At 40.7% G+C, this 23,330-nt stretch overlaps 1 protein-coding gene across 1 annotated transcript; it reads left to right on the top strand.

The window, feature by feature from the left end:
- Positions 1-965: 965 nt before the first annotated feature.
- lipca (lipase, hepatic a) lies at positions 966-23,268 on the top strand. The gene is made up of 9 exons (XM_088334509.1): positions 966-1,240; positions 6,872-7,059; positions 10,284-10,463; positions 13,781-13,898; positions 13,966-14,199; positions 19,445-19,690; positions 21,499-21,613; positions 21,686-21,904; positions 22,832-23,268. The coding sequence occupies exons 1-9, from the start codon at positions 1,138-1,140 to the stop codon at positions 22,941-22,943; spliced, it is 1,515 nt and encodes a 504-aa protein (XP_088190635.1). The 5' UTR covers positions 966-1,137; the 3' UTR covers positions 22,944-23,268.
- The last annotated feature ends 62 nt before the right edge of the window (positions 23,269-23,330 follow it).

Below are 23,330 nucleotides of genomic sequence, written 5' to 3'. Positions count from 1 at the left end.
CAGGGACAAAGAAGAATAATGACGGGTGGATAATCAGAAAAAATGTCAGCGAGTGAAAAGCTCTGCCCAGCCCTAGCGTAATGATTGACATTTTTGGCCCGACAGCTTAAAATTCGGATCGGGCTCGGTCTCCAGCTTAAGATCTTACCCGTAGGTTGAAAGTGGCAGACAAAATATTTTGCGCTCGCGAAAGGCTTCCTCACTTCTGAATTGTCCAATCCAGCTCTATTAAATCAACACAATATATTTCCATGTGCAGCGCTGTCTCAAGTTTAACAGCTGTTGGTGGATTACCGCCCCCTAGCCAATCATAGTTTGTGAAACCAGTAACATTTCCCAAAGCCCCCTAGCAGACGCTCAGATGCCAACTCGGAATCTGATTGGCTAACCAACAGCTTTCTCGAAGACAGATGTTACAGCACACGGCCTTCGGGATTTTTTTTTCTGAAGACCTCAGGGTGGGTAATAATAACAAAGAAAAATTTCAATGTAACTTTTTCACAGTTTTGCAAGCTTGTTTGGGGTGGTGATGGCTCTGGGGAAGAAACAGTATCTGAGCTTGTTTGTCCTTATTTTAAGGGACGTGTAGCACCATCCAGAGAGCAACAGGTCCAAGAGGTGGTTGTCTGGGAGGGAAGAGTGCTTTATAGTGTGGATGTCTCTGCTTCTGTATCAAAAGCCCGCAATGTCCTCCAGACTAAATAGAAAGCAGCCAACGATCTTCTGGGCTGTGTTTTTAATTATATGGTAAATTTAACGGACACCTAAACAATAAAATATTGAATAGCTTCAGACCTATAGAGTTGGAGTAAAGAAATCTATTCCATTTATTTTGTGACATTTCTGCACGCACTCTTAACTCATTTGTCCAAAAGTTCTAAAAAGAGTCACGTTGCGTTGAACCATTCATATCTCGGCTATTTCACAACCTGTTCGATCCTGCTGTCCTGACAAACGGCCAATCAGAACAGGGGGCCCTCTGATGCCCTTTATCCAAGAACAGCCAGCTGCGGGCCTGGCTGCATTGTACACTACTGTACTTCTCCTGCTTTTAGACCACCTTAGCATGTCATTGGCCTTTTAACATAAACGGGAGATAGGATCACGTTGCCTGACTTCAGAGTGCCGTCTAGAGAGATGAGGAGAGAGTACCAAGCTCCGTCTGTGCTCAAAGTCCTATGCTGTTTCCTGCTAACATGTCACGCCGGCATTGGAAGGAACACAAGGGAAAATCCAGCAGGTAAGCCACGGACGGCGCATGTTTATGAAGCCTTCACTGATGTTGTGAAGGCCGAGGCACTGACTTTGTGAACTCAAATGTTACGTATTTTGGTAAATCAGCCTGACAAACAAATGGGTAGTCAAGTCAAGTCAAGTCATTTTTATTTGTATAGCCCTTAATCACAAATAGTCTCAAAGGGCTTCACAAGTTACATATAAGAAGTTTAGGTTATTCGTATGCTATAGAGTAGAAGTGAGTTTTAAGCTTAGATTTAAACATTTTGTTTATTTTATTTCACACTTGAGTAAGAATCAAACCTCTAGTCAAATACATAATGATTTACAGGCCTAAGTTAAAATTACTCTGATCAGTTCAATGCAACAATAAATCACCAGATTTATTTTTTGATTTTCAGCCATTTAAATAATGCAGCTTATCTGTTATGCCTCATTCCATTGTGTGAATCTTGAAATTTGGCATTTGCCCAAATGATAATACTAAAGTGACATTGGGGTTTCCTGGCTGACAGAATAAGTGGTCAATAGGCTGAAACTTTCCAGGGTTCGTTGTGCCACAAAAAATGTATTCTCGAAAAGGAAATAGTACATTTTCTTTGCACAAAATGTATATGTATTTCATCAGTATACTCCAATTATTTTGTGAGATAATGGAGTTTTACGACAGCATGTCTTGTCATTGCGTCCTGAGCTGTGACGTCCTCGGAAGAACACCAGCACTTTAGCAAGCCAGTCACCGAAATGTTTATGGTAAATTGAGGTCACCTTGTACTTTTGGCAACAGGAGGGACTAGAGACTTACAGTTAGGTAGACAATTTAGTGTGTTTTACTTTCTTATTGTCATGGCCTCTCCAGTTTTAATACTGTGCTTTTTGTCCTCTTCTGTCCTGCCTACTCCTTATCCCAGGGGTCAGGAACCTATGGCTCGCGAGCCATATATGGCTCTTTCTATGAGTATCTGTGGCTCAGAGACCAATTTGATTGCATGCAAAATTTCTCCATCTTGTTCAAAACCGGAGATGTCTATCCTATTCGGGTACACGTAAAGCCAAACCAAAGCTAAATTAGAAGGTAACACTTTGCAGTATATATAGGGCACGTTTTTCACTACAATTTACAGTCAAGGTGTCACACAAAAAAAGGGGAAAAAAAAACTCGTTTTGGCTGTACAACGCTAAAGAATCCTTTATTTAAAAGTTCACTATATAATCTGTGTTCAGTGTTCAGATACTTTATGATGAATCCACAGAACTGTAAATACGCCAAAACACCGGAAGAGAACTTAGTCATTTGATTGGGTGAGTGGGTGGGATGGGTGGAGCTATGCAAAAAGTACAAGCATTCCCTCCCATCTCTCGCCAAAGGTAAGCACATAAGGCTCCCTATTCTCAGAATGTTGTGACGTTTTTACAAAATAAATGCTTGCATCTGGTTTTGAAACCAATATGTATGAAAAAAAGGGTCAAAAGGAGTTTAACCGATCTTGAGTAATTGCAAGAAAGAGACAAGTTTAAAGTGGTCTGTTTGTTGAATTTGGGACAGGGGCTCTGGCATTATTCTCTTTTCATAATTTTTATCAAATCATCAAAAATAAATGTGCTGAAGACTAAGCTTCTGTCTGGGGCGTGGGTTTAGCAATTTAGTAAATTTGTCTCATAATATATGGTGTGGCTCTTTCCCAAAATAAAATGAATATTTTTTGCTTTTATGGCTCTTCGAGTCAAAAAGGTTCCCGACCCCTGCCTTATCCTGTCCTGGACTCTCTTCATCCGTATTTTCATCTTCTGCCCTCTACTATACTCTCTTCACCTGTCTTAATCTCTCCTGTCCTGTTTCGTCCTCTTCTGTCCTCCCCTGCCCGATTGTCACCTGTCCACTTAAATCCCGTTGTTATCATGTCATCTCTTGTAAGCCTACTTAGTGTATTCTGCTCTCCTGTCCGGTCCTGTCCTCTGCCTTGTTTATCTTGTCTGCGCTGGTCTGGTACTTTTTTGGGTTGTTTTAATGATGACACCATTATTTCCCTTCAGCTTTCCTTCAGAGGAGAGAATAATATATTAGCATGTAAAGTGTTTCCTAAATAACCAAATGTCAGAGAAGAAGCCGAGACCATGTAACACTCTCCACCATTAGTTGAAGAGACGCGGCACTACACAAATGCTTGAAACACTTCTTTTCCAGTCATTTTTGGCATTTAAACGTGTAATCTGAAGGTTTTTTTTGTTTTGCGTCATCGATAACAAGATCTGATTTGGGATGACAGTAATGAATAATATGCTACTTTAACAACAAAAGATCACCAGAGAAACATTCGAGCCCCAATGTGATGCTCACCAACAACCATTCCAACCACTGGGTGATGGCCCATCATCCTGCATTGGAAATTAGATTGCATTACTGAATCCTGAAAAGAAAACTTGAAGCATTTTTGAGCATTTAGGTTTTTGTTAATTGACTAGTATGTCTTTTATAATACAGGCCATTTTTTGTGGTAATTTAGAACAAACTGAGATGACATTGCTTTCCTGTCATTCAAACATTCAACTCATTAAAAAGCTTGTTTTCACTACTCATTTTGGCCTGCGAAGCTGTTTTGGTTGAGTGTCTACTAAACATGTGTGGTATTTGCAATTTTTTGTGAAAAACTAAGGGTAACTGAAACACATGCGATGATGCAATATGAGCATGAGCATACTGTGTATAATTATTCACTGGGGAAAACAAACATGAGAATGCGTCAGCCGTGTTGTATTTCTCACACTGATAAGAGTACCACTGTACTATTGAAGTCCAAATATCACATTGATTGTTACAAATTTGTCAGACAGGGCATAATGCTTTTCTGGGATTGAAAACAAATTCAGACAATTTATTATTTCAATCAATTATTCAGATAAACAAGAGGCCATGAAAACAATGGAGATTTGTAGTTATTTGAATATACAGTAATCTCTTATTTTTCACTGGGGTTGCATCGCAAAAAGAACCCATAACGATCTCTATTTACAGTTACTATACAATGAAATCCTATACAATACAGTCAAATCAGAGAACAAAATCATACGATAAGTCTAAGTATGTTTTTTAAGAAAACTACTCCATAATGTACCTGGACATCTTTTTTTGCAAATAACTAATCTCTCAGAGAATGTTGAGCCAATCAGAATGCAGAACAAAATGGACAATGCAAATCTATGACGCATCAAGACCAAGAAAGGTGAACTATATTTTACCAAGGGAATTACAGTATTTTTGTAAATGTATTAAACTTTTCTTTGTTTTGTGGCCCCTCTACATATGTGATTAATTCATTACCGAATCAAGCATGTATCTGGAATTTCTCGTATCTCAAACAAATTGTACCCATATGAAATAACTGAAAACCAATGAATCCGTTCCCAGCCTTCCAAAATCATCCAATTTAACCCTGAATAGCTATAAAACACATCTCCCTGATCACTAAAACACATTCAAATAGTAATTGAGCATAAAAATACAGTAATAAGATAAATAAGGTGACGGTAACAAAATAAAATGTGATTTTATTATAAGCGCTTACCAATGAGGAAGTCGGCAGTTGCTAATTACTGTTCATGTGTGGTGGTGGAGGAGTGAGGGAGCACGAGATAATCTTAATTATACGTAATAAATGTGATTAAAAAAAACAATAAGACAAGCACGATCAAGTCTGTATGGCGGGAAACGTACGTGCTAACTGGGACTCTCTAGTGGTAGCATCTGAAAATTCTCGTAACTTGGACTCTCTCTCGTATAATGTTAGGCAATTTTTTTTTCTGTGAGACATCTCACATGTCGAATTTCTCGTATTAAGAGTAGCTCGTATGTAGAGGGGCCACTTTATATTCATATTCCACCTTTATATGTGATCCACATCTCAATTCCACTTTTATTGTTTTTTGGGTGAATGAAACGTTTTGTTTTTAAAATCAGTTTGATGTACAGTAATCCCTTGCTGTATCGCGGTTACAATGCTTGGCATATTTGGGTTAGCATGGTGTTCTGCTGGAGACAACATACAGCAAATGCTATCACAGAGGTAAGGCACAGAGGGCTTTGTGTGCGTGTGTGTGTTTTGGGTGGGCGTGAGTGTCTGTGTGCACGGCTGGTGTAGACTGGTGTACAGTCAAACAGCTGGGGGGGCTCAGACAGAACCTGTCTCCTGTCACTTCTGTCTCCTCCAAAAACGGACTGCAAAACACAGCAACAGCACATACTTCAGCGGCGCAAAACAGACACTCACCAATTAAATCGTACTCTGAAGAAAGTCAGGAGAGCGCAAAGAAATGCTGATCACCATATACATATATATATGCTCTGTGAATTGTTATTGGGTCCGGGAAGAGATACTGCATACTGCGTAACAAGCTATACTTAGCCAAGCCTGTATCTCACCAATACCAGGTGCATTCCTTATGAAACCAATGACCCTGAGCTACAACTCGTGGAAAACTGCTACATTTTTTATTTTTGTATTTTAATCATCATAGAGACCTGGCTCAACCTAAGGGTCCTTGATGCTATTGTGCAGCTAGCCGGCCACTTTTTGCACTAAAAGGGAGAGCCCTCCATTATTGGTGTACTTGTACTTGTATAATGCAATAAAGGCCCTTCATTCTGTGTTTTGTGTTTTATATTTGTAAATTTCTATTTGTTATTTTATTAATGTCTTATATATGATATGTTACTGATATCTGACAAATAAATACATCTTTCTACTTTGCGGGATGACTGTATTGTACTGTATTAAAACAAGTGACTGATTTCTGATTCGCGTGTTCTCCAACTGACATCATGTGTGTAGACTAGAAGTAAGACCTTGGGCCTGGGCCTGGGCCTGGGCCTGGGCTTTAACCAGAATTTCAGGACGGGTTCAGGTTTAAAATGTCAATCATTAAGACGGGCCGGTCGGGCTTCTCTCTCTCTCTCTCGTCGTTTTTTTACTTTTTTATTTTTCTCCTTTGTGATGGATCTACACAGCAAGTACAGTTATTATAACGATAAAGAAAATGCTTACCAAACTATCAGTTTAATGCAAAATCACTATATCCAAAGAATCTTTCCTGCCCAAGGTTGGGGTAAAAGACGCATGGCTTCCTCCTACCAGCTCCTTCACGTCAGACGTCATTTCTGCTGCTTGCCAAAAGCTAAAGAGCTTTACAAACTTTTTTCTGCTTTTTGGCCAAATCTTTCTTTGATTCTGTGTTTAGTACCATTTTGTCCAGTTTCACTTTTGTTCGCTGCACATCACAGAGTTGCGCACTTCGGTGTCAAACCGTTCATTTAGGCGCTGCACTTGCAGTGCACACTTGATTTGGGTAAACCCCAAACTGCGTAATTCAAAAGAAACGCACAGTTCGGCGATGAAGTATGCATAGTCGGATTAAAGGTTTGTGTTTACTTTGGCGGCAAATTAAAGCTTCGGTGTTTATTACGGGCTTGTTAATCAAATCAAGTTAATCCGTCAGGTTCGGGTTTGTATACCCGCGACTCAGGTCGGGTCGGGCTGAATTTTATGCCCGTTCTTACCTCAAGTGTATACATTGTAAATATCTGACAAATGTGCTCTTAGAATTTTGACTAAGTCTGTCTGTTGTTTGCTACCCCCCCAAGACGTGTCTTTGCCGGGGGCCAAGCGGGGCCCTGCCAAAGCCAGCTTGCCTCACGTGAGCAGCTCGTTCTTCCGGTTGTTGGTGGCGGGGGAGGACACCTGCACGCTGGAGCCGATGCAGCTGCACGGCCTCTCGTCCTGCGGCTTCAACGCAACTAATCCGCTCATCATCATCACTCACGGGTGGTCGGTAAGGTCACGATGCTGGCCGGCTCGCTGTGAAGCGTGACGGGGGACGACTCGCTGCAGCAACACCTGCAAACTTTAATGAGGCTCGATCAAAAAGATTACAAAGCTTAATTTGGATTGGATTATTCATTCAACACATTTCAGTATGAACTGAGAGTAGAATCATTTCTCATTTCGTGCCCACACAAGGAGGATAGATGATTCTGGATGAAAGGATGAAAATCAAAGAATTGTAGGTAAACTGTCAAAAGTTGAACCTATAGAACAGGGGCATTAAAGTAATTTTAGCCCAGGGACCACATGGTGGATAAAACATTCTCACGGGGTGGCAGACTAGTGAATTAAAGGCATAAAAACGGTGCCTCGGCTATAATACGTGTTAGGTTTTTGGGGGTGCACCATGAGCGTGACCAGCCCGTTTTTGGGGGTACTCAAGCACCCCCAAATTCAACCCGAGCACCCCCCAAAAAATTGCATTTTCGAAACTTTTGTTTCCTTAACAAAGGATAGGATTTGATCAAATATAATAAAACATGCTAGCTGAAATATAAATAAGAAAAACAGGACAAAAATGTGAACAACACAGAAATACTCCACTCCCTTGAATGGTTTAGTCCATTTGATTCCTTGCACCGCTCTTGCCCTCCTCTTCTGCTCGCTTATGTCACTTGCGGCATAGCGGCGGAGTCTGTGTTGGTCCGTTGCCATAATTTAACCAAAAAAAGGAACATTCAATCAATAAAAGCGGCCTTAAAAACAGCCTTTTGAAAAAAATTATTTTGAATCTAAATGTTACCGTATCAGAATTTTCCATGTTATATCACTTCAAGTGAGATGAAAAAAAAGGTTTAACCAGCCAGACACTCTGGGTGCTCACCATCTCTAAGGTTTTTAATGTAAAATCGGCCCTGGTGTGGACCCATGTAAGGGAAGCAGGAACTAAGGCAGGGGTACTTAAAATAATGATGTCATATACAGTATTGGGAAAATCAGGAACAATGGAGCAAACAAACAATGTGGCAAAAAAACAAATGACCTGTCCAAAGAATATCAAATCAGACAATGTCCAACCCAGAAACAAGGTGTGAAATGGAAAAGCAAGTGTAAGAAAAACAAACAAGAAGGCACTAAACTACTTATGAAATGTCCAAACAAAAAAACAGAAACAAAAACAAGAAGGTAGCAAGTACAGTGAAAATTAGATCCTGGAAGTGAGTGACCAAATAAGGTAAGGGCAAGCAAGAGGGAGAGAATGAAAGTGTGGAATTAAATCACGATTCGGGATGTAAGTTTTGATCATAAAACGATTATTGAGGTATTGTTTTCCCACAATATTATTTTCCTCCAATAAGATTTCCTCTTTTGTGGTATTTATCAACTATGTATTTGTAAGAAACAAAAAAATATCAATTTAATTCACACCACAACAGTTCATGTACTTGGAAAACCGCATGCAGACTGGAAATAGCATACAAATACTAATTTAAAGGATTGATTTAATGATTTTTAAAGTCTTTCTGCTATTTATTTTTTGTTAAGAAAATGTTTACCTGTATATGTGAACTTCGCTCTTCGATTTCAGATCTATCATTGTCATGAACCCGGAACAGGATCAGGACCCAAATGTGTGACGTTTTCTGGTACAAGCATTTTATTTTACGGGAAATGGGGAGTCATGCACGTTAGGCAGCAGTCTGGCGTGAAATGACAGGAAGCAAGAGTCCGACGAGATCGATACCAATTGCCGAGCAGATATCGGACGGATGGGGTCGATACCGGACAGGACGGGACAGAAAGGATTGATATCAAAATTTAACAGGACAAACTAGACGGGAAACTGGAAACCGATATTAAACAGGACAAAATATACGGGAACAATACCGGACAGGAAATACCAACAGGAAACAGGACTGAGTCAAAACCCACGTCTTGCGAGGCAGAGGTTCGTTGACGGACTGACCAAGGGCCAATCTGTCAACGAACTGCAGCTGGCGCCACACGGGCGGGGCCAATTGGGCGCAATGGAAACCGAGACAATTATAAAAGGGAGCTAAAGCTTCTTATTCTTCTGCAAAGACCCAAGGTTGTTTTTCTCATGTGCTTCTATCAGTATTGTCTTACAAAAAATGATGAGGACCGTGAGTTTGACATGTGTGCTAGAGAGCTTTAATTTAAAGGGACAAGGTGTTATTTTGCGCCTCAGGTGTTAAAAGCAACCTTCATCAAAAAACAATACTGATTTGAGTAATAAGCAAAAATATATGAACTGTCATACAAACGGCACTTTTCACATTCTCATAGGTCGAGAAATTTGATTTATATTTTTTCATTTTAATATTCCATTAAATGTACATGTCATATCACTAAAAATGTCCTATCTTTAGAGTTAAAAATTGCTTGCTGTCTGCAAAGTTGTTTAGTGTACTCAAAAAAAGGAGAGAAGGCATCAATGTATTTAAAACTTGCAAGGAGAACAGGAGAGGACTGTACAAAAAAACCATCAAGATTCAAAAATTTGAACCTGTTTGAAAGGTCTTCTCGTGAGCCGTTTCTTTTTATCAACTCTCTTGGGTTACAAAAAGCATATCTGCGTACCTTTCAACCTCAAAACAGCACCTGTTTACACACAGCAAAACAGATAATGTAGAATGATAATTTGTGTAAAACAAGTTCATTTTAACAAGTCAAGTCAAGTCATGTTTATTTGTATAGCCCTATTCACAAAGAGTCTCAAAGGGCTGCACAGACCACAGATTATTACAAACCACAGACTATTATTACAACATTCCCTGATCTAAAACCTACATGAGGGCAAGAAAAAAAACACAACATGTTTTTTCTGCACTTGCAGTAGTGTTGCTTATTATACGTATACTTAAAAAAAAACAAATCCCATACACTAATTGTTATAAGGCAAACACAGTTTGAAGTTGATTATAATTCGCATAAAATACGGGGAAAAACTTTAGGTGGACAGGTATGGATCCACCCTAAAGGGCGCGGATATCAAAGAACAGCAACGTGATTGGTGATTATTAAATTTTGACGTGAACCCAGGATGCTACTTTTTTGGGAGAGTGTGACTCTCAGCTCTCAGAAGTAGAGTAAAGTTGAAGTCCAATGCAAACAAACCGTGTCCCCCAAATTTATGATAATGTGTGTTTATACAGCACTAAAACCCGTTTGCTTTTGGCCAGAACATGTGAGGAAGTGTTTACCTTCCAGATGGACGGCATGATGGAGAACTGGGTGACCAGGTTGGCATCCGTCTTGAAAACTCACGTGAGAGACGTCAACGTGGTGATCACCGACTGGCTGTCGCTTGCTCAACAGCACTACCCAACAGCGGCGCACAGCACGCGCCTGGTTGGGAAAGACATGGCGTATCTCTTAACCTCAATCAAGGTACTAAAAAAGATCTATGACATTTCTGCATACTAGTAGTCTTGAGTAGGACTCTGGTACGTGTTACAGGTCCCTTAAAAACAAGGACTAACAGGCTAAGAGACAGTTTCTTCCCCAGGTCCATTATCACTCTGAACAGGTGTGCTAGACTGTGAGAAATATACAAAAAGATACTGAGAACATGTAATTAGTTACAGTTACTAGTTACTTAATTTTAAAAGTAATTGATTTAGCCCCAAGATTACTCTCACCAAAGAGTACTGGCATCCTGTTGCTCTGAAAGTAACTATCTAGTTACAAATGACCGTGTATGTCGTGTCATCAATATGACACTGAGCTAAACCAACAAATATGGACCGTGACTACAGTGGATGTGTTATTGAGAATTTAATTCCCTCCTTTGGTGGTGAAAACGGACACAATACAATACAGTACATTGAGACAGTACATTGTGCCTATAAGTTCCCAAAAATAAGGTTCATAAACTTTACATCTGTTTGACCTATGACAAGAAATATTCGTTTATATAAAACCCTTAAGAAACAGCATTGATTTGTTAATCGTTTAACATGGATGAAAATGGATTTGACATGCAACAGTCCTGTCAGCTATTGTCTGAGTCTTTGTTTACGGTGAGCTGGCGGAATAAAAAGTGGGGAAAACCCAGAAAGGTATCATTTCGCTACACTTTTGAACTTAAAGCTCAAATGATCACAAAATATCTAGGTAGTAAACTTCTTAATGTACTTACATCCGGTTTTTGGCCTTGTATTATATTTTGAACACAGTTTTTTATTTATTAAAGAGAAACAGTTGCCATGAGAGCAACACAGTACAGTATATACTCGCATAGAAATTGACCCTCTTAAACTGTTTTAAAATAGCCTCATAATAAAAGAAATAGAAGAAACCTGTGGAAACCAACCTGTGGAAGCAGTGAACCAGTTATACTTGTTGGCATGTTCAATCTTGTGAGCTTGCACACTAACGCAGCTGAGACACTCCATATCTATTTTGTTTTTTGTCTTCAAACCACATACTTATTATTCAGAGAATACTTAAATTAATGATTTGCATTTATGAAGTAGCAGAGTAATCTAGTGGTGCACCAAGTACTAAGAAGAGGAAATTTACCAAATGTGATTATTAACACGTTACTGCAGATGTCGGCTACCTTTTCTGTAACCTGGATCGGTTTAATGTTTGAAAATATTCTCCTGGCCCGGCCCACCAATAACCTCAGTATCACTAACGATAATAAAGATCCACTTTGTTATGACTAGACAACTAGAGACCTAGATGACACTAGAGTATCTCATCATCACACTTTTTTTACTCTTGGTACAATGCTGTCTCACCTTTTTATCTTGAAGGGGCGCGTGATTGGTCAATTGTCGTACAACACGGTTTTGGATGAACTCATTCCCATAATGCTCCATTACGATGCCACGTTGTACAACGTTGTTATGCTGAACCAAAGTGCGACTACAAATTCAGCGCCGGATTTAAAGGACACTGCATAAATAATGTAGTCTTAAGTCGCCCTCTGCTGAATACAAGTGGTACTACAACCATGTTCTCTCAATGTGACAGGTAAATTCAATGCACTCTTATTTGCACTGATTTAACATGGCACATGAACAACACGACACAATCAATGTACCTTCGTTGCCTATGCTTTTAATAATTGATTTTATCGAATCGTTGTTGCAGTCCGAATCCTGACATACTTTTTATCTTATTCTTCTCTTTTAAGCCCTTTACATTTTTAAATCAATTACGTGTTCATCCTGGAGTGCAGATGTGGGTCATAATGAGTTACATTTACTCAGTTTTGGGACATTTTGTACTTCTAGCAGTATTTTTTTAAATTACTATACTTTTTACTTTTACTTGAATAGATTTGTGAAGAAAAAAACTTTACTCTTACTCCATTTCATTGGGCTACATTGAACCCGCTACTAGAATCCCCTCCACGTAAGTATGGGGGTGCCTGTCTCTACTAGGTGCATTTGTTTGTCTGAGACTTCGTTTGTTTTATTCAGATTTGACCAGTGACTCAAAGAACCACTAAGTGGCCCTTGGGAGCAGGGTTAGGAACATCTTTTTTTCTTTTTTCCTTGTATACGCAGTTTATATAGCTATAGCTATTTCTTAATTCACAGAGGATTCACCTGAACAAACTGTCTGAATACACAGACTTACAATTACACAGATTTTTCATTTATTGCCAGGGGTTGGGAGGGTTCCAATTCTTGTTACCCGTTGAAAAATGGAATTAGTAACTTTGGGCGTGTTATGTACATGTAAACATGGTTTGAGATAAAGTCATAATTCTGCAAAGTAATTTTTGATTCAACTTAATGTACCTACAATTTGATTACCGTATTTTCAAACCCATAAGGCGCACATAAAAGTCTCAGACCAGCGGACTTAGACCAGCTCGATGCTCGCTCTGGTGGATGGGAGGTCACAGGTTCGAACCTTGGCCGAGTCAAGACAAACCATTGCAAAGTCAAAAAACATTTTTGGGGTGAAATCTAATGTTCTTGTGAGATCGTTCACATTTCCAACTAAATGTGACTTGTATGTGTCTCCTTTTAAGCGTCTGTTGTTTGATTGCCATCATATCCCGCTTGCACGGAAGAGGATGCGTGACAACACATGCATTGTTAGCGGAAGTACTCATGGATGCTAACATGCTAACGAACCAGCGATTTGGAAGTTATTGTTCCGTGTTTTTGTCCACCACGGTGTGTTGATTTATACGCTACATGGTAGAACAGGGAAACTGAGCTCCTGCAAGAGAATTGAAATTGAATGAATTGAAGGTTTGCAAGTGGAGGAAGCTGAAAAACAAACCCTGACTTGTTTTATTCCTTGTCTTTTACTTTATAATCAATACTTAAATAAACCACAACAGAACTCAGTTTTGCTACCGCTGTATTTTTCAATAAACACACTTGAACGCTTCTCTGCCATGTGCTGAAAAATGATGAATAGTTGAATTATTTTTTTAGAAAAATCATTAAATATGACGTTTCTACACTTTTTCAGGTTTTTTTTTTAATAAGTACTTTTTTACTTTCACTGAAGTAATTATTTGGATTACTACTTTTTACTTCTACTTGAGTCATATTTTTCTGAAGTAACAGTAATTTTACTTGAGTAAAATGTTTGTCCGTTCTCACCACCTCTGCTGGAGTGACACGTCTAATATTGTTGTAAACATTGTTCCCTATGTCGTAATCAGTGACAATCAAGACAATTCTCTTTTCAATTCTAGTAATGGATTTCTATCCCTCTGTCTCTCCAAGGATCACTACAACTACTCAATGAGTAACGTTCATTTGATTGGCTACAGCCTGGGCGCTCACATCTGCGGATTTGTCGGAAGCTTCTTCAAAGGGCCACAACGAATCGGGAGGATTACCGGTGACATCGGAGCGGTCAACGAAAACCAGTTTTTAGCGAATTTCTGTAACCTTTGCCCTCCGTGCAGGTTTGGACCCGGCCGGGCCGCTGTTCGAAGGCACGTCGCCGTCGGATCGTCTTTCGCCCGACGATGCCGACTTTGTGGACGCCGTCCACACGTTTACCCACGAGCGTCTGGGCTTGAGCGTTGGCATCAAGCAAGCTGTTGCGCATTACGACTTTTACCCCAACGGGGGCGACTTCCAGCCTGGCTGCCACCTGCACAACGTCTACCAGCACGTCTCGGAGTACGGACTCCTTGGTAAAACAGACAAAAATTGAGTTACGTCATTCAAGTGTTGGCATATTCTGCATCTTATAATATGGTCCGGGGCGAGGGGCATCTGGAGGACCAATGCTGCCATATGTAGGGATGAATGTATAAATGAAGGGAAACGGTTGTGCACCATCTGAGCATCACCTGCATTGAGATTTTGAGAAACTATTGGGTGGTATTTTACTTTTTGGCAGGGTCATTCACCTCTACAGTGAACCTGATTGCCTGTATAAGATTACAATCCTGGCCAAACTTGTTCTGGCCTGAGAGAGTAAAATGTCATTCTGGGAAAGCTGCAGAGTCAGCAAAAACAAAAAAATTAAGAGTCTGTTTTTTTGGTGGTAATCATCTGTAGTAACTGACTGCGTGTCAAAGATGGTGTTGATGTTCAATGTCCTTCTGTCCTGGAATGTGGAATGTCTCTCTTAAAAAAGAAGAATTACGACAAGCCAAGAGTATTGAATTGCCTTTTTTAGGTCATTTCTTCACATATAGGTCAACCATACTATCTGCAAGAGATTGTGTTGAAAATAAGAGGTGTTCTTGTCTGGAAGAGCGGAATGTCTTTCAGTCATGTAAACCAAAAGAGCTGAGTCAGTTTATCTTTTTTGCATTTTCACATCCAGAGGGACCGACCTGATTGCTTGTAAAAAATCGTGATCTTGGCCAAACATGAAAGGGTAGAAGGTCTTTCTGGGAAAGCTGCTTAGTCAGCAAAATAAAAAAAATGGTAAGTCAGCTTTTTTTGGCAGTTTTCACATCTGAGGTAACCTAACTGACTACCTGCAAAGATGGAGCTGATATTCAAGGTTGTTGTTCGTAGTACTGCACACTTCTGGACTGAAGTTTCATATGTTGTTCCTGAGATCTGTTGGAGGCACTCTTCCAGTTTAGGGATTACTCCCCAGTGTGACCCCACTACCATGGGTACCATACTGGACTAGACATTCCACATGTGTTCCTGCTGCTCTTCTAATTCTTGATACTTCTTGAGTTTCTTGTGTTCCTTCTTCCTGATGTTGACTTCAGCTGGGATCGCAACATCTATCATCACGACTCTCTTCGGCTCTTTGTCCAACGCCACTATGTCCAGTTGGTTAGCCAGGAGCTGCTTGTCAGTCTAGAAGCTTACATCCCACAGGATCTTAGGCCTGTTGTTCTCAGCACCCTTTTGTGTTATGGCCCACTGGGATTTGGGTACTTGTATGCTATTGTGGTTCCAGATGTTCCTGCATTCTATCCAGCTACTTGAGGTTGTGCCTCCCCGTGTGTGCTGAACTAGCTAGCATCTGACACTCTGCCAAGTTGAGCTGGACTGTGTCTTTGTACGTCCTGCATCTTGATTCTGATCTACCCTAGTAGATCCTGGCCTCTACGGCTCTTGCGCTTATGGCCTGTTCTTGTTCTGCCATGATCAGAGCTGATATATAGTTTGCAAAGAGGAGTGGGCCCAAATTATTCGACAGCGTTGTGAAAGAGTCAATAGCAATTATCGTATACGTTTGTTTTTTGTTTTTTGCCAAAGGTAGTGGGTTCAGGGGGCAATTACGTTTTCATATAGATTTTTCTGCGTGTTAACAAATTGGAATCAACATTTCAAAACTGCTTTACGTATTTCCTTGTTTTTTTTTTGAGTGATATTAAAATAGGTTTGATGATCAAAAGAAATCCAGCTTGTAAATTGTAAGCTACCTGTTTGTCTAACAGTGAGGGAAATAGATAGATAGATAGATAGATAGATATATACTTTATTCATCCCCGTAGGGAAATTCACACTTCCAGCAGTCTACCCCGTTGTTTATTAACAGATTAACATGATGCCCGAGGGTGCTTGTAGCGGAGTGGATGACGTCACGCCAGTCCAAAAGTTCGACATTCCTGCGGCAGATGGAAATCTTTTCTTTGTGAGAATCCAGGGATACACCACCTCGTGTTAGCAAGTCCGCCTCCTCTCCGATTCCCCCCGGCTTTCATGTCTCTGTTTAGCGACGTTGAAGCCGGATTTCTCCAGGTGGCTCCGGGTGGCTACACGTTAGCGTCCGGAATGCTAAACGTGAGCCACGTTTCCGCAAAACACAGCAACTGCGCTCCCTGTGCGCTTCGATGTTTTCAAAAAGCACTCGATGATCATATTTGGTCGTGAGTTCGCATTTACCATGATTACGGATGGTACCGAAGACTTATAACGCCGCTAGCCGCTTCGCTAGCTTCGGCTTTTCTTCCACCATGGGCCCCTTCATCACGCCGGCACGAGAATTCCTCAGGGCAAGGAGTTGAAATACACGCATTTCTTGTGCGTTGAAACCCATGTCCATAGGATAGAAGTAATCCATAGTGTAGTTGTCAAAACGGGAAGAAAAAACACCGAAGATAGGAGCAGACAATAAAACAACAGGGCAGCTGCTGGAAAAGGCAGCCGCTCTTGGCAGCGCCGCTTTGATCTAGAGGTGTTGAACGAAAATGCGCCTTAGAAATATATGACGATGCACACGCAGGGGTGGCGAATACGCGTGCGGCTCTTGGCCAATAAGAACGCGGCTCTTTGCCTCATCATATTTTCTATATAATGTGGCTCTTTGCCTTGTTTCATGTTTAGGTTTTTTTTGTGTGTATTGAGGCTGGACACTTTACTTGAAATCAACACAAGAACAATACGTGTTGTATTGTAAGGAGAATAGTGTGTTATGGGAAATAATGTTTTTAATTATTTGTGTTTGTGTGTGTCTGTGTCATGGCAGGTCAGTGCGTGGTGTGGCTCTTTGACTCTCACAGTTAAAAATTTTGGCTCTTCGTGTCAAACTGGTTCGCCACCCCTGCGCTAAATGGTACAAAGTTTCGTACACCGTGTATTCGAGTGTGGATATTGGCCTGTATGACTTTAAGCTTCTAGAACAATCCCCCCACCCCAAAAAAAAAACAAGATGTGTGTCTGATAAAGACCTGTTTTTGGGTATAACACCAACCACCAATCTCAAATGTAGACAGGGGTGGTACACTTTCTATAGCAACCGTCCAGTACATCTAAAAGCAGTAAATTCTATAGTGAAGGACGGGAAGTGCCGTGTCGCATCCTCCTCCGCTGCCCTGTCATAACATTGTTTTTTCTTAATTGGTGCCGCCACCTCAAAAAGAGATTTCCTGAGCCTGGATGCGCCAAGCTTGTTCATCCTTGCCGCTGTTGACAGTTTCTCATTATGTGCGCTGGAGCAGATGAATTTAATTCCCTCCAGCTGAGCGCTGAGAAAAAAAGAAAGAAAATGAAGAGCTTCACATAAAAGCATCTGTCAAGCTCACCACTTAATTAGCAACATGCGCTTTTGCGTACTGTTCTCTGTCCGAGCTGCCTCCAGGCGACGCGGTGCGTCACGTGCCAACTTGAAAGCGGAAGTGAAAACATCAAGGTGTGACAAATGTCAACTTCGCGCAAAAATCATGTTCATCTACCAGCGTCTTCATGCTATTATGAAAGGCATTCACAGCCTATCAGCGCCCATGCCAGCTGCGATCAACACTTATTTTGAGATACAAATCTAATTATCACCCGTGAGTAAAGCGAGGGTGGGGGTAATGATTCAATTTGCTATCTTGGTATATATATATATATATATATATATATATATATATATATATATACCTAAATAGCAAATAGGGGTATATATTTGTTTGCTTTTCTGTTAATGTGTGCCTGTGTACCCAAGAAAAAGGGGAAGTTTAGAAATGAACATCATCTTTCACAGGCAGTCACATAGGTTACCCTAGATGTGAAAAATGGCTAAACAAAGCTGACTCGGAACTTTTCATTTTGTGGACTCATCATGTTTTGTTTGTTTGTGTGTCTGTCCACCCAAGAAAAGGAGGAAGGAGTCTAGATATGAACACCATCTTTCACAGGCAGTAACGTAGGTTACCCTAGATGTGAAAAATGCCCAACAAAGTTGACACGGCACTTATGCGTTTGTTGACTCAGCATTTTTGTCTGTGTGTTTGTTTCTTTGTAAATGGTCAGCATTTATGTAGCACTTTTCAAGTCATTGAAGAACTCCCAAAGAGCTTTACAATTTGCTTTACACTTACCCATTCACACAAACACATTAAGACAGTGATAGTGGGACAGGCATGCAAGGCGCCTACCTGCTTGTCTGGGGTATTAGGACTCTTTACTTTCAATTACCTTTGGATTACTCCAAAGATAAAAGAAAAACAGTATAAATAGAATTACTACATTTTGTTTAGGATAAACGAACAATGTAACCTTTAAAAGGAAATGGAGGAAACCAAGGTCATGTAGTTGCTGGTAATCTGACAAAAAAAGTGCTTTCATTTTCACCACATAGTTAGTTTTTTTGAATATTTATTCAAACACACCAAATGTTCTCTTTCTACATTTCCAACAAACGTTGGGAGGTCTTGTGTCCAAGTTCAAGTTTGTTTGAAGGGCGGATGCCAAACCCATTGACAATATTCAGATTCACTAGATTAAGTAAAACAGTTACACAATATAACGATAGTGATTGATTTTGAAAACCAAATAACTGCAAAATATAAAAAGACAATGGATCATATTAACAAAATGTCCCTGAACTCATCACTAGAGCAACTTGCATATCAAATGCAAAGGGACACAACTCTTATTACCCCACACCCCTTTTTTTACACAGCACTGTTTCCAGTGTTGTTGAGGGATGTGTTTCACCATCAGCTTTTTTGAAATGTATAGTTTATTTATGTATTTTGAATTTTTTGTTGCACTGAAAAATCGACATTTTGTTGCCATGCAGGGATTCTAGGTTAAAGTTGCCTAGAATAAAAAAAGTTTGAATGAGTTAAAAGCTCATAGCAGAGTGAAAAATGAATGTTGCTATAATTTAGTAGTTTTTAAAAACGTGTAAATTTATTTTGTGTAGAATATTCCATCACTTTTTTTTCTTAGTCTTCCTTTGTTTCCTTTCTCCTCTATCATTTTACCCCCCCCCCCTCTCGCCTTTTTTTTTAAAATATTATTGTACTTTTAATGTTTTTTACAACACTTTGAGTTGAATTTCAGCGTTTGAAAAGTGCTTTACAATTTTAATACGATTTGTTTAAAATGCACAAATCAACAGCAGAGGATTGCGTCCGTTATGTTGTAAACTGCAATTCCATTCCTTTTATATCTTGCTTGGGAAAAATAATAGATCTTTAGCACCATCTTGCGGCGCTGTAACCCAGCATGATGAATTCTTTTCTACAGGCTTGGGCCAAACTGTGAAATGCGCCCACGAGCGTTCTGTGCATTTGTTCATCGATTCGCTGCTGAACGAAGAGCGTCCGATCCGGGCGTACAGGTGCCGCGACAACCGGTCCTTCGACCGAGGAGTCTGTCTGGACTGCCGCCGGAACCGCTGCAACACGCTCGGCTACAACATCGCCAAGGTCGGCAAGGGAACGCGCAGCAAGAGGCTCTTCCTGAAAACACGCTCAAGCATGCCCTTTAAAGGTAATCCCGAATTCTTAAACATGCAAAATGTGAGGAAAAATGTTTTTGCATAAAATCTTTATCTTCTTCACCGATATATTAAAATAATGTTTTCGAAATAATTAATTTTGAAGACAGTATGTCTTGTATTCTGTCACGGACCAGGATAGGAAACAGAATTGAGAACCCAATAGCGTAACGTACTCACAATTTATTAGAAAGAGGAGGAATGCGCGCGCACTCGATCCGAGGATCGATGGTCGCGGAAGTGGATTGAAATCCAAACAAAGAGTGGTCTAAATCAAATAAATCAGGCCAGAAATAAAACAGGATCAAACGCAGGAAAATTCACAGAACTAGGCTTTTCACAGAGTTTAACAGGAGTCTTGCAGAAGTTTCACAGACGCTCAGACAACTAACGGCTCAAAGGACCGCATTTCAGTCTACGCGTCTCAGCCAATGTCCATGTGCGGGGCCAATTGGGCACCGTGGCAACCGCGACACAACCCGGGGCCCGGCTGGGACCAACTGGGCGCCATGGCAACCGTGACAGTATTCGTCATCCTGAGCTGTGACTTCGTCAGAGGAATACCAGTACCCTAGTCAAGTTACATTTATTTGGATAGCCCTTAATCACAAAATGTCTCAAAACACAGCACAGGTTACAATTACACCATCCCCTGATCTTAAACCAACATGCGGGCAAGGACAAACTCAAAACAGCAGCACAAGAAAAATAAGAAAGCTTGAGCAGGGGCCTCACATGTGGTAATACCCCTTCTAGGACACCCTAGCAAGCCGGTCGCCATATTGTTCTACCTGTTAATTCGTCTCAGCTAGAGTTTTAAGAAAAGTTTGGGTAGTTTTTGCGGAGAATGCCTTTTCGCTTTGTCGCAAGAGGATGTGGTAATGGTTCAACAAAGGGAAAGGAAACAAAAGAACAGGAAACTAAAACCAAATCTGATGTAGCAAAGATAGTGGGAATGAATGCAGGGAACAAAATAACAATCACACAAGTGGGCACCTAACTACTAACAAACTTTCCAAACAAAAAAAGGCGTGGCAGTGGAAATGCAAATTGTAAAGGGTTAGGATAATTAGGGACAGGTGTGTGGTGATTAGACACACAAATTAAAAAAAAAAACAACAACTTTATATTGGCTTTTAACTGTGCGACACGGCAGCTGAGTGGTTAAGCGTGTCTGTGGAACATTTTTGAGGTCATGGGTTAAACTCCAGCTACCAACCTTACGGTGTAGAGTTTGCATGATCTCCCCTTGCTTGCGTGGGTTTCCTCCGGGCACTCCGGTTTCCTCCCACATTCCCCAAAACATGCCCTTCAGGTTAATTGGCCGCTCCAAATTGTGTGACTGAGCGAGTGAGTTGTGTGTCCTGAGACTGACTGGCAACCAGTTCAGGGTGTCCCCTGCCCGAAGATAGCTCCGATGGGTTCCAGCACCACTGCGATCCTGCTGAGGGTAAGCGAGGCTGGATGGATGGTTTTTAAGTGGTGGTTGGAATTCATTTTTAAACGAATTCAACGGACTGTGTTCCACAAGAAATGTTTTCATGGAAAAAGTGTACTGTCTCAAGGTTGAAAAACAAAGCATAAATATACATAGTATTGTCTGCCAAAATGTTTTCACTACTGTTGTTTTCATGTAGCATGTTCTTTCAATTGTAAGTGGACATCTTTTTGTTACTAACCCTAAATCGATAAGAAAATTGAGAATTGCAGGACGAAGCCACAAATGAATGTCAGTATGTATTGCTGACGAATTGTTCAACGTTAATGACATTTTCAAGGTTTTGTCCCTTTCCTTTGTCAGTTTATCACTACCAGTTAAGGATACAGTTTGCAGAGTCCATGCAGAGCATCGAGCCCCGCCTCAGCATCTCCCTGACCGGGACCCAAGAGGAAAGCGGCAAACTCTCCATTGCCATGTGAGCCATAGCATCCTACCTCGTCTCGTCCAAAGAGTCCAAAAGTGTCATTTCACTTCTCATCCCTGCCAGCACCGAGCCAGTTCTGGGGAACAAGACTCACACCTTCCTGCTCACCATGGATGAGCATTTGGGGGCTCTGATGCTGCTCAAGTTCCAGTGGGAGGATTCGGCTATGTGGAAGAACGTGTGGGACCGGGTGCAGACCATCATGCCTTGGGGCGGAGGTGACGCCAGACCACGGCTTACTGTGAGCAATATCAGTGTCAAAGATGGCCACACACAAGAACGGTAGGAAACTGTAAATGTAATGTTGATGAATGGATTTTTCCTCAGTGTGTTTGTTAGTTCCGGATACTGAGAAGGATTTTTATGAAATAGAGGCAACCACAGATGAGCAGTTATTTTAAAGATTTTCTTACAGAATATATTCCGGGGACAAAGGAACTAACCGACTGGTTGTAGCAATTTGTTTGTGCGGCTGTGACGTGTTTTACCATTATTCTTAAACAAAACAGCAGACATAACAGTTGAATGGGGTACTATTCTAGTGATGACCATCTTGTCATCTTTAGGAAATTGTACTCAAGTTGCTCAACCCTTATTGAGAAAATCAAAAGGGACAACATAGCTTTCAACTTTTTAAGGACACCTTAAAACGACGCTCCTCGCTTTAAAAAAAACGTTCTGGCGGCGGATCTTGTTTCTACATTTTAACTTTGATTTTTACCTTTTTTTTTAATGGTTTTGATAAGAAAATGGGCAGCACCGTAGAGCAGTGGTTAGTGTGTGCAGCACAGATCTGAGGTCATGGGATCAAACGCCCCATGTGCGGAGTGTGCATGTTCTCTCCATGCTTGCGTGAGTTCCCTCCAGGAATTTAGATTAATTGGCCGGTCCGAATTGTCCCTAGGTGTGACAAAGCGAGTGAGTCGTCCGTCTCTGTGTGCCCTGCGACTGGCTGGCAACCAGTTCAGGGTGTCCCCTGCCCACTGCCTGAAGATAGCTTGGATGGGCTCCAGCACCCCTGCGACCCTACTGATGATAAGCGATGCAGATAATGGATGGATGGATAATAAAAAAATATTATACCTAATATGTACCTGCCAAACGTTTTGCTTGTTTCAACTCATTTAGCTTACTATTGCCACTAGTTACTAGTACATTTTTGCAGTGTAGTAATATTATTATGACCTGTGTTCCTCTTCCTCCTCCTAGAACATCTTTTTGTTCCATGACAAACGACCGACAGTATATGGAAATGTCACAAGTCAAAGTGTTTGTGCGATGCAAACAAAATACAGCAAAGAAAAGGAGGACGCATCGCTAAACTGTCATCCAGGCACATAGGCTCAGAAAACGGGAAGGTTTTGGTGATACTTGGCAACAAATGAGGGTCAAAGAACAGAAACGTCTTTGGAAAGGAAGAGCAGAGATACATGAGAGAACATGTCAATGCTTGAAGACTACTCAATATGCAGAAACATCTGAATTAATCTCACTAATAAAATGTTGTATGTGTTAAGACCTCAGAAAACGAGACTTCAAAAGTTGCAAGATTTGCATTGTTTGGTAACAGTTCCAGGATTTCTAACTAAATGGAGGTTCAAAAATGTCAGTGGCGAAAAATAAAATGAATCCAACCCAAGACTTTATATTCTGTTGTCATTTTCCCTTTGATGCCGCTAAATGAGAAACTCACGTTGAAACACTTTAC

Source organism: Urocampus carinirostris, chromosome 4, assembly GCF_059441175.1.
Source record: "Urocampus carinirostris isolate Australia breed hairy pipefish chromosome 4, RoL_Ucar_1.0, whole genome shotgun sequence".
NCBI lineage: Eukaryota > Metazoa > Chordata > Actinopteri > Syngnathiformes > Syngnathidae > Urocampus > Urocampus carinirostris.
Note: the sequence above shows the minus strand (reverse complement) of the source record. Positions and strands in the feature narration are given on the sequence as shown.

Coding starts and splice junctions, on each gene's coding strand:
- lipca (XM_088334509.1), top strand. CDS start 1,138: ATGAGGAGAGAGTACCAAGCTCCGTCTGTGCTCAAAGTCCTATGCTGT. Junction 10,464..13,780: donor ATCTCTTAACCTCAATCAAG/GTACTAAAAAAG, acceptor TGTCTCTCCAAG/GATCACTACAACTACTCAAT. Junction 13,899..13,965: donor ACGAATCGGGAGGATTACCG/GTGACATCGGAG, acceptor CCCTCCGTGCAG/GTTTGGACCCGGCCGGGCCG.